Source organism: Oncorhynchus mykiss, chromosome 2, assembly GCF_013265735.2.
Source record: "Oncorhynchus mykiss isolate Arlee chromosome 2, USDA_OmykA_1.1, whole genome shotgun sequence".
Taxonomy (NCBI): Eukaryota; Metazoa; Chordata; class Actinopteri; order Salmoniformes; family Salmonidae; genus Oncorhynchus; species Oncorhynchus mykiss.
This window is the reverse complement of record NC_048566.1, coordinates 74,422,647-74,433,902: the sequence shown is the minus strand read 5'-3', so window position 1 is coordinate 74,433,902 and position 11,256 is coordinate 74,422,647. Positions and strand designations below refer to the sequence as shown.

General features: G+C 43.3%; 1 protein-coding gene across 1 annotated transcript in view; it reads left to right on the top strand.

Moving 5' to 3' along the window:
* The first annotated feature begins 680 nt into the window (after nucleotides 1–680).
* LOC110501892 (FERM domain-containing protein 4A) overlaps nucleotides 681–11,256 on the top strand; it is a 191,986-nt gene continuing 181,410 nt past the window's right edge. Inside the window, exon 1 of the mRNA XM_036955502.1 lies at nucleotides 681–1,499. Coding sequence (XP_036811397.1) covers nucleotides 1,455–1,499 — 45 coding nt within the window. The 5' untranslated portion in view covers nucleotides 681–1,454. The remainder of the gene's footprint in view (nucleotides 1,500–11,256) is intronic.

The following is an 11,256-nucleotide window of genomic DNA, read 5'->3' as shown; positions in this document are numbered from 1 at the left end:
GTCTGAAATTAAGATTCGACATCTGTATCATGGAAGGTCATTGTAACAACTGGTTATCGATGTATGAGAGGATTAACACACAGAGGACTAGTTGCATTTGTTAAATGTTCAGCACGGATGTGTCTGAGACTCATGGCTGCAACAGACGACAGTAATACTGTAGTGTTCAGTTCTCACTGTTACCACTGTAACCACACTCTTTATCCCCCCCCCCCCCAGAGAGAGAACAAAAGCCACGCTGAGACAGTGTTTTTATCTGAATTATTTATCTGCCATGCTGCTGTCAGTCATCTCTTAAAAGACATCTGAAAACAGGTGATTTTACTTGTTGATACTCTATGGCTAAAGTGGTGTTAACACACACACACACTTGCACCCACAGACTCACACAACCACATGCTGTATACACCCCATTCATTAAGCGAGCTGAGGTGTGTTTGCCCAACTCCCATGCTCCTTTGCATCGTCTGATCTACTATCTGCCGTTGTCGATAGGCGCGGTCTGCTCTCTCTCTCTCTCTCTCTCTCTCTCTCTCTCTCTCTCTCTCTCTCTCTCTCTCTCTCTCTCTCTCTCTCTCTCTCTCTCTCTCTCTGCTCGGCATGGAAATCTCTTACCGGTGACTCGCTGACTCCCTCTACAGCTCCCTATCTATCTCTCACACACTCTTGCTCTCCCTCACTCTCCCTCGCAGTCTTTCTCCTCGTGTCATGCTTTATAAGGCAGGGATCAGCGTGAGCATAAGTGAGTGTGTGTGAGCTCTGTCTTTGCTGCAGCATCCTGGGTCTCTGTGTGGAGGAGAGGAGGAGAGTTCCTGCTACTCTCCCAGCAAAGCGCACTCTAGGTGGGGGAATATCGTGGCCAGAGAGGGGGTTCTCTTGACCAGAAACAGTACAGTCCCAGGACAGAACGGACAGACAGAGACGTGTGGTGACTGGAGAGGAACGAAATAAGAGATCAAGAGGAGAGGAGCGTATTGCTGCCTCTCAGGCTTTGTGTTGTGAGAAACTAAGGGAGAAAATAGGGGAGGATAGGAGGGAGGGGGGCACACTCCTGAGATACAGGGATCCCAGGAGGTTTCAGCAGGGGGGAGAGGGCTGTACAGGAGGGGCGTGTCAAAGCTGAAGTGGAGGGGGTCTTCTCTGCTTCAAAGACAAGAAAGACAGAAGGAGAGGAAGAAAAATAAGTGAAGAGTGAAGGAGAGGTAACGGTTTCGCCACAGCGTCAGGAGTTGAAGAGGGTCTCGAGGGGGTCATGGTGAGAATGAAGAGGGAGAGAGTCTGCTGAGAAAAAGGAAAGTAGAAACAACAAGCAGAAGGTAAGGACAAAGGGATGTGTGCTCATTGAGTGAAGACTTGGTTTCTGAGGAAGAAGAAGAGGAGGAGGAGAGGTCTATCTCGTTGAGGCGTCTGGTCGTTTTCCCTGGTGAACTTCAGTCAGTCTACAGGACCCTATCATGGCCGTCCAACTCATGCCCGAATCAGCTGTCTGTTTGCTTATGGTGAGTAGGAAAGGTCCAGGTATTTTTACACACAGACACACACACACACACACACACACACACACACACACACACACACACACACACACACACACACACACACACACACACAGGCACAACCACACATATACACACACAGTCACTGAAGCAGGAAGCAAGATGTCACCCCACAATGGGAGATGTTGCATGAGCTCCCATGTACACTACTATACACCCTCCACAAATCTCCCACCTCTATCATAAAGAAATCAGTAGTTATGTAATATCATATTATCATCAAACAATGTACCATTTCATCAAACATGTCTGTGCTTCAACCCAATATGGGTACGTTTCCTTGCTTTGTCTAAATGCTCCACGTGCTCACAGGGATCTCTCTGCAGTGGGCTGGTTATGAGACATCACACAGAGAACAGATATCACTGTTACCAGATGGGCGATGTGCTGAATGTGCTGCTGATGTGTATGTGTGTGTGCATTCTTTTTTTCTCATTCATTATTGGCTAGAGCTTGATTTTGGCAATCGTCTTCTCTTTCTCCAGACTTAGAAAATATACCTTTTCTCATGAGAGGGAGAACACACACGACCCACAAACTCATAACACCACAACACCACAAGCAGCTTGTATAGGCCATTTTTATCATTTTAAAATACAGTGACATCTCAAGATGCCTTCCCGGCCAGAAGTAGAAATAAAATCAATGGACCCAAAACACTAGACATGCAATAGTCCATTCTAGTCATTGTAATTCTATGTGCTTGTCAGTTTCCTCCATCCCAGAGGGGCTTCACTGAACTACTTGTTATCTCCTCCTGTTATAGCTGTCTGTAGCCATAGCAATAGGCCATGTTACACGCCCAGGGATTGGACAGGAGGAGGGGGGTGGGGTGAGGGTGGATGTTAAGGGGGTGGAGGGGTGGAAGATGGAAAGGGGAAGAAAGGTGGAACATAAGTCAAAATATAGCTAGCATCATATCTTTACCTCTGTCGTAATTACTGACTTGAAATAGTGTTAGCATCCTGGTCCAAACATACAAACAGTATTTCAAATATATGCATGAATGAATAAACCTCAAAGGTGACTTCAGTCATGGACTCTGTGGAGAAACACATCACATCAATTGAAGATGTTACTGTAATTATTTCCGTATTATTTATGAAGAGTGGTTATCTAATAACTGATCAAAACTCAGTAATACATGTTTTCATTACATCCGATGTAATCATATGTCGTATTCATTCATTCGTATTCATAGTCACACTGTCATGTTCAGAGCTCAATCCTATCTGAAATCATAATGTATGTTCATGCAATTTAGAGGTTTGTGTGTGTGTGAGTGCGTGCGTGAGTGCGTGCGTGTGTGTGTTTGTGTGTGTGCAGGGATTGACATTAAAGTCTGAAAGCCACTTGCCCATCAGGACTCAGGAGGATATGTTGGTTTCATGAATATTTTGAGCACTTGTCCAAAAATGTAAATGAACTATTTACATGCAGAACTGCCATGTACAGTTGAAGTCGGAAGTTTACATACACCTTACCCAAATACATTTGAATTCAGTTTTTCACAATTCCTGACATTTAATCCTAGTAAAAATTCCCTGTTTAGGTAAGTAAGTACCACCACTTTATTTTAAGAATATGAAATGTCAGAATAATAGTAGAGAGAATTATTTTTTTCAGCTTTTATTTCTTTCATCACATTACAAGTGGGTCAGAAGTTTACATACACTCAATTAGTATTTGGTAGCATTGCCTTTAAATTGTTTAACTTGGGTCAAATGTTTTGGGTAGCCTTCCACAAGCTTCCCACAATAAGTTGGGTGAATTTTGGCCCATTTCTCCTGACAGAGTTGATGTAACTGAGGCCTCCTTGCTCGCAAACACTTTTTCAGTTCTGCCTACACATTTTCTACAGGATTGAGGTCAGGGCTTTGTGATGGCCACTCCAATACCTTGACTGTGTTGTCCTTAACCCATTTTGCCATAACTTTGAAAGTATGCTTGGGGTTATTGTCCATTTGCGACCAACCTTTAACTTTCTGAATGATGTCTTGAAATGTTGCTTCAATATATCCACATAATTTTCTTTCCTCATGATGCCATCTATTTTGTGAAGTGCACCAGTCCCTCCTGCAGCAAAGCACTCCCACAACATGATGCTGCCACCCCCGTGCTTCACGGTTGGGATGGTGTTCTTTGGGTTGCAAGCCTCCCCCTTTTTCCTCCAAACATAACGATGGTCATTATGGCCTAACAGTTCTATTTTTGTTTCATCAGACCAGAGGACATTTCTCCAAAAAGTATGATCTTTGTCCCCATGTGCAGTTGCAAACCATAGTCTGGCTTTTTGATGGCGGTTTTGGAGCAGTGGCCTCTGCCTTGCCGAGTGGCCTTTCAGGTTATGTCGATATAGGACTCCTTTTATATAGATATAGATACTTATATAGATATAGATATAGATACTTTCTACCTGTCTTCTTCAGCATCTTCACAAGGTTCTTTGCTGTTGTTCTGGGATTGATTTGCGCTTTTCGCACCAAAGTACGTTAATCTCTAAGAGACAGAACGCGTCTCCTTCCTGAGCGGTATGACGGTTGTGTGTTCATACTTGCGTACTATTGTTTGTACAGATGTACGTGGTACCTACAGGCGTTTGGAAATTGCTCCCAAGGATGAACCAGACTTGTGGAGGTCTACAATTTTTTCTGAGGTCTTGGCTGTTTTCTTAGCTGAAACTATAGTTTGTGGAGTGGTTGAAAAACTAGTTTTAATGACTCCAACCTAAGAGTATGTAAACTTCCGACTTCAACTGTAGGCCTTTCATCTACACATTGAGGAGGAATCAGAAAGACCAGTACTGCAATTCTTTGTATTTTGGTTGTTATCAGTAAACAGTGGGGAGGAACAGAAAATCAGTTTTAGGCTACTGGAATTCCTTGCAGTTTGGTTGTTTTAACTACTTGTTATCACCTACCCAATAGGGCAACCTCAAAGCATGCTCAATTTGTGTGACTGTTCAGTTCAGCTGCCCCAGGCAATAGGGCACCCCTTGTATGTCAGTCGCTGGTATGTGTGTTTGTGTGTGGCTTTGTGTCTGTGGCTGTGTGTGCATGTTTGCGTGGCTGTCTGTGGCTGCATGAATATTAATGACATTTCTGCTGTGTGTATTAATATTTCAGTTGAGGCAGTGATTATCTCCTGGTGTAATTACAGGAAGTGATTTTAATAACACACAGACTCTGTAAAAACCCACAGAAAATATAGACTGCCACAAATAATACAAATAATAATAACCACACAAAAACTAGATACCTGTAGATATATCTCCCTCTCTATCCCTCTACCTCTCGCTTTCTATTTCTCTTTTTCTCTCCATATCTCCCCGTGTGTAAAGAAGGGCATCTGCTATTATGTTTGTGCCAAGTTCACTGAGGGAAGCCATCTCCTTGGTGGGTGTGGAGGCTGCTTACACAACGAGCAACAGAAGGCTCACTCTTCCTCTTTTTCTCTCTCTCTGGATGTCTCTCTCTCTCTCTTTCACTCACTCACTCTGTCTCCTCTTTGGGGTGTCGCCTCTTGGAAAGGTTTAATGATGTTTTCATTTTAATTTAGCATGTTAATGTCATTCTAAATCTAAATTATGTATGGGGCTCTGGGGAAACACATGTTGCCATGGAACTATTGTCAATAGTCAGTTGTGATTAAGACACCTATCAGTTCAGTGTCTGTCTGAAAACATGCAAGGTTTTATGAAGAACGTTGTTAAGTTTCACACTATACAGATTCTTAGCCACAGTATTACCCCCTCCCCTGAAATACACACACAAACTCAGACCCCCTATCCTCATCACCATGGTTACAGACCCCCAACCCCATTCCAGCACCGCTGACTACGGACCCATCAACCTCATTAAATTAGTTGACAGGAAGTGACCTCGTTCAATTAGAGGGAACAGGAGAAATGACAGTGTGTTTGTGCTGGGGAGCCTTGTTGTTGTGGCTGATATAAATAAAGACATCCAGTAAATTGTGTTTTAGTTCTCCTCTGGGCTCCATCTGTCTGGAGCTAATGTGATTGGAGCTGAGTTACAGTACAGTAGCATTAATACTGAGTGGTCTCAGGCCTGTCATGGAGAGCAGGCCTAGGGGAGGCCAGATACAGCAAATATGATTGGATCTCAGAGCTGATTGACTGATGGTTTATGAGGGAGGGAGGGAGGGAGGGAGGGAGGGAGGGAGGGAGGGAGGGAGGGAGGGAGGGAGGGAGGGAGGGAGAATTGGTTATTACTTCATCCACAGCAAAGCAAAAGATAGCCATCATTTTTCAGCTGATGATGCCTTTTTGACTTGAAACTTGTGTCTCCGAATGAAGATGATATCAGTCATGGTTCTGTGTGCTTCTTTGTCTGCATGGCTCCTATGTGATCTGTTTTAGTCCATGCATGAACGATGCTGAGGCAGCCGCAGACTAAAGAGAGACACAGTTTCATCTGATGTGAGAGGCGATAGATAGGATCACAACGGCTAACAGGAAATAGCCTATGGTCTGACCTCCACAGGACATGCTAGCATTACTGGTGTGATCCCCATCAGAAACCTCAGCTATAGCGCTAGCTATGTCGGCTACCATACTGGTTTGATTCATAACAGAAACCTCAGGTAGTGCTAGCTATGTCTGCTAGCATTACTGGTGTGATCCTCATCAAACACCTCAGCTAGCTCAAGCCATGGGTTCTAGCATTCCTAGATGGAGTCTGAGTGTGGTATCGGTCTTGAGGTCACTGGAGACAAAAGACTCTTATACAGTATCTAGCTGCGTCATTTCTGACTATGTGTTTGAGAATGGTTCTCTGCAGAAAGGGCTGACTGGGATACAGCAGAGAGCTTGACTAAGGGTAGAGAGAGGCTTTAGTGGCGCATATATACAGACACACACACACAGAGAGAGAGAGAGAGAGAGAGAGAGAGAGAGAGAGAGAGAGAGAGAGAGAGAGAGAGAGAGAGAGAGAGAGAGAGAGAGAGAGAGAGAGAGAGAGAGAGAGAGAGAGAGAGAGAGAGAGAGAGAGAGAGAGAGAGAGAGAGAGAGGCTAAGCGGATTACAGTCACACAGCTTCAGGGCTGTTCACTGCATGCGGAACTATAACAGGAGGAATGGCACAAAACCCACTCTGCCTGACAGAGATACCACTGAAACAAGCTCCCGGTGATATATGAACTCAATCTACTCAGTGTATAGATCCATGCTTTTCTTTTCAACAGGGAAAATATTATTTAATATATCTTCTGAGTGAATAACATTTGGGTAAATGTGACTCTGTAAGCAAAGCGTGTGGAACACCTGCAAAGGGTGTGTTCATGCCAAACTTGAATAAACCATGTGTGTGTGTATGGTTTGCACTATGGTCTTGATTAGGGGGCTTGAACTCCCCTCATCTCATCTCCTCAGTAGGCTCCATAAAATGATGTATATTTGTATCACTCGCTACACATCATCCCATTATGTGTGTGTGTGTGTGTGTGTGTGTGTGTGTGTGTGTGTGTGTGTGTGTGTGTGTGTGTGTGTGCGGGCGATTAGTATTGACATGTTCACTGATGGCATATGACCAGTGTGACATAGAAGTGAACAGGTTTAGAAGTGATCAACTGAGGTGAGAATTCTCTCTGTCATAATCTACGCAGGTGCGTTTTGTGTGCAGTGGTGATTATTTGATGTGATTTTTAATGTGATCTGCGGTTTTTCTTGCTGCAATTTAAGGATGGGGCAGAGAATGAGTAACACACACACAGACCAGCCTGTGCACTGCAGAGTAATCAATTAGACTACTGCATGATGTCATACTGCCAGATATTACATTACCCCTCCCCCTTCAGGACTACAATGGCGAGAGAGAGAAAAATTAGCTGTTGTAGATTTTGTTTCTCATTTGTTGCTGAGTGTCGAAGCGTGTAGCGCGTAAAAATCATCTGTTCTTGGTTGCAACACTCACTACCAAGCAACGTCAGCACAATAACTGTTCGTCGGGAGCTTCATGAAATGGGTTTCCATGGCCTAGCAACGGCACACAAGACTAAGATCACCATGCTCAATGCCAAGCTCGCCATTGGACTCTGGAGCAGTGGAAACACGTTTTCTGGAGTGATGAATGGCACTTCCGTCCAGCGAATGAAGCTGGGTTTGGCGGATGCCAAGAGAACGCTACCTGCCCCAATGCACAGTGTCAACTGTAAAGTTTGGTGGAGGAGGAATAATGGTCTGGGGTTGTTTTTCTTGGTTCGGGCTAGGCCCTTTAGTTCCAGGGATGTGAAATCTTAACATTATAGCATACAATGACATTCTAGAAGATTGTGTGCTTTCAACTTTGTGGCAACAGATTGGGGAAGGCCCTTTCCTGTTTAAAGAAGGGGGATACTTAGTCAGTTTCACAACTGAATGCATTCAACTGAAACGTGTCTTCTGCATTTAGCAGAAGTGGGTGTCGAAATTGACCGACAAATCTATGTATATAGCAGCCTATAGTGTTACGCCCTCATCTGTTTCACTTGTGCTTGTGCTTGTCTTCACCCATCTTCCCAATTATCCCCTGTATATTTATACCTGTGTTCTCTGTCTGTTTGTTGCCAATTCCTCTTGTTTGTTCAAGTTAACCAGCATATTTTCTGTCAGCTCCTTCCGTTTCCCAGCCTCTCTTTGCTAGTCCTCCCGGTTTTGACCTTTGCCTGTCCTGACCCTGTACCCGCTTGCCTGACCTCTCTGCCTGACCCTGAGCCTGCCTGCCATCCTGTACCTTTGCTCCACCTCTGGATTACTGAACCCTGCCTGTCCCCGACCCTGAGTCAGCTTGCCGTCCTTGACCTGTCTTTTCTTCCCGTTTGCTACAATAAACAGTGTTACTTCGACAGTCTACATCTGGGTCTTGATCCCTGATATTTAGCCTAATTTCGACACCCTAGAGCCCCCTTGTCGTTAGTAAAAGTCTAATTAAATTGAAGAAGTTGAAATGAATCATGCCTACTCCAATGTGCCTTCCTTCAGCACCATGAGCTGTCCATTTCCCACTGACTGTGCTGCGGATGCTGCTTCAACGATTCAAATATGGCTTATTGTAAGGTCAATAACTCAGATAAACTCATCATGGGCAAGAAACAAATTGTTTTTGATAAAATCAATTATAGTAGTAGCAAGCTATCAAAGTTGACCTCCGGTCCTCCTTCTCGTCTTCTCGCTCTCCTTCTGAAACTGAACAGAACATAAGCTATAGGCTAATTCGCACGCAAGGCCTAATTCAGGCCTCATCCCTAAATAAACATTTGACTCTCCTCCTGAACTGCCACCGTAGGACCTTCACAGCACAGCCATTGGTTAGGCAGCTCACAAACAAGTTTTTGATCAGCAAGAGCAGAGCAGGCTGCAGCTCAGGATTGGAATATCCATTGCTTTGTGTAATGCAGCCTAGTTTTATTGAGACGATACTAAAAAATAAGGTCAATAACTTATATTTTAGTGTGATATTGTGTGCCCAGTGGAAAATCAGAGATGAGGGGTTGCATCGGGCAAACATCGAGATGGATATATACTGTATAGCTCTCCTAATAAGCAACTAATTCTAAAACACAGAGAAATAGTGACATTTCATTAATTACAAATTGCATGACCCTCCACTAGACTAGATAAAAAAAATACTAAACCCTCCCCTTGACTGAAATGAAAAAAGCATGACCCTTCCCCATTTTCCTCCAGGTAAACCGACTAGCATCACTACTCTGGACGGTTCTGACTTAGAATATGTGGACAACTACAAATACCTAGGTGTCTGGTTAGACTCTAAACTCTGCTTCCAGACTCACATTAAGCATCTCCAATCCAAAATTAAATCTAGAATCGGCTTCCTATTTCGCAACAAAGCCTCTTTCACTCATGCTGCCAAACATACCCTCGTAAAACTGACTATCCTACCGATCCTTGATTTCGGTGATGCCTTTCCTTTGGCCGCCTTTCCTTCCAATTCTCTGCTGCCAATGACTGGAACGAATTGCAAAAATCACTGAAGCTGGAGTCTTATATCTCCCTCTCCAACTTTAAGCATCAGCTGTCAGAGCAGCTTACCGATCACTGTACCTGTACACAGCCAATCTGTAAATAGCACACCCAACTACCTCATCCCCATATTGTTACTTATCCTCTTGCTCTTTTGCACCCCAGTATCTCTACTTGCACATCATCATCTGCACATATATCACTCCAGTGTTAATGCTATATTGTAATTATTTCGCCTCTATGGACTATTTATTGCCTTACCTCCCCTACTCTTCCACACTTGCACACACTGTGTATATATATTTCTATTGTGTCATTGACTGCATGTTTGTTTATTCCATGTGTAACTCTGTGTTGTTGTTTTTGTCGCACTGCTTTGCTTTATCTTGGCCAGGTTGCTGTTGTAAAGGAGAACTTGTTCTCAACTGGCCTATCTGGTTAAATGAAGGCGAAAAAAATTAATAATAATAATATTAAAATGAAATGTTGCTTGCAGCACTAGAAATGTGGGTTTGATTCCCACAAAGGACCAGTACAAAAAAAGTGTAAAAATCTAAGTTGCTCTGGATAAGAGTGTCTGCTAAGTGACTACACACAGGTGCACACAGGTGAATGGCAACTTGCAGCCATACACCTGTGAAATCAGTTACTGATACAGACATGGTGGTGTAGCAGGGAGATTGGAATGCTGTGAGTTGAAATCCCAGCTGAGGACGTGTTTCATTTTAGTTAGTGTATAAATGAACATGCACAATGTAATCATGTGTGTCAATTATGTAAGTTAAAAGTACTGTGTGCGTAACTAGTTCCACAGCCTTTTTTTAGATAACATACCCAAATCATTTCTAGTTGAATGAACATTTGAGACAAATTGAACAAACACATCATTTTAAGTTTACAGAATTCTTTCATATATTTTTTCATATTGGAGCTAAGCTTAGGCCAACATTTATTTTAAAGTTAAGGGTACCACTTTGACCAAAAAGTGTTGTGGAACCAGTTACTTACTATTATTTAGTTAAAACAACTAGATTTGTTTTACAGTGTGTCAAGAGGGCCATTGGCGTGGCCTGGCACTCTTTGTCATGGCTATAAATGGCTTAGTATGGCCTGGCATGATTGGGCATATTATCCAGGCTGGAGGCATGATGGGGAGAGGCTGGCTGTATTGAGGGAGAAGGAAACACTGCAAACACAGACTTATTAATGGTTTAGATGCACTGTAAAACACAACCGAATCATCCATGTACATAATTACTCATATAGTGTAGTGTGTTCTGGAAGACTTGTTATTTTTCTCCTCCTGTCTCCACTGCTGCTCTGCATTCAGTTCTACTCTCTTCTGTCCATCCAGGGGACTGTGGGAGAGAGAAAGAGAGAGAGAGAGATATTCACCTCAGACCCACCGGTGTGTGACTGCACTGCATGCGTTAGAATGCGTTCATTTAACCCTAATGCGTTATGCATTAAAGTATCTCAACATCAAATCATTTCTGGGTGACGATTAAGTAACTTACTATGAAAGTTTTTAATTCAAATGTTCAAAAATAAACCAAAAAAGCTTCTTACCAAAGAGTAATTCCTCAAGCAAGAATTTAGCAAGGGCTGTCTGGAAGTGGCTTTGGGTTAGGGTGGGGAGGGTAAAACTGAAAACTAGCTGAATAAGGACTATTGGCGGAGCTTGGGGGGAATACCACTCATTATAACAGTCTTCTCATG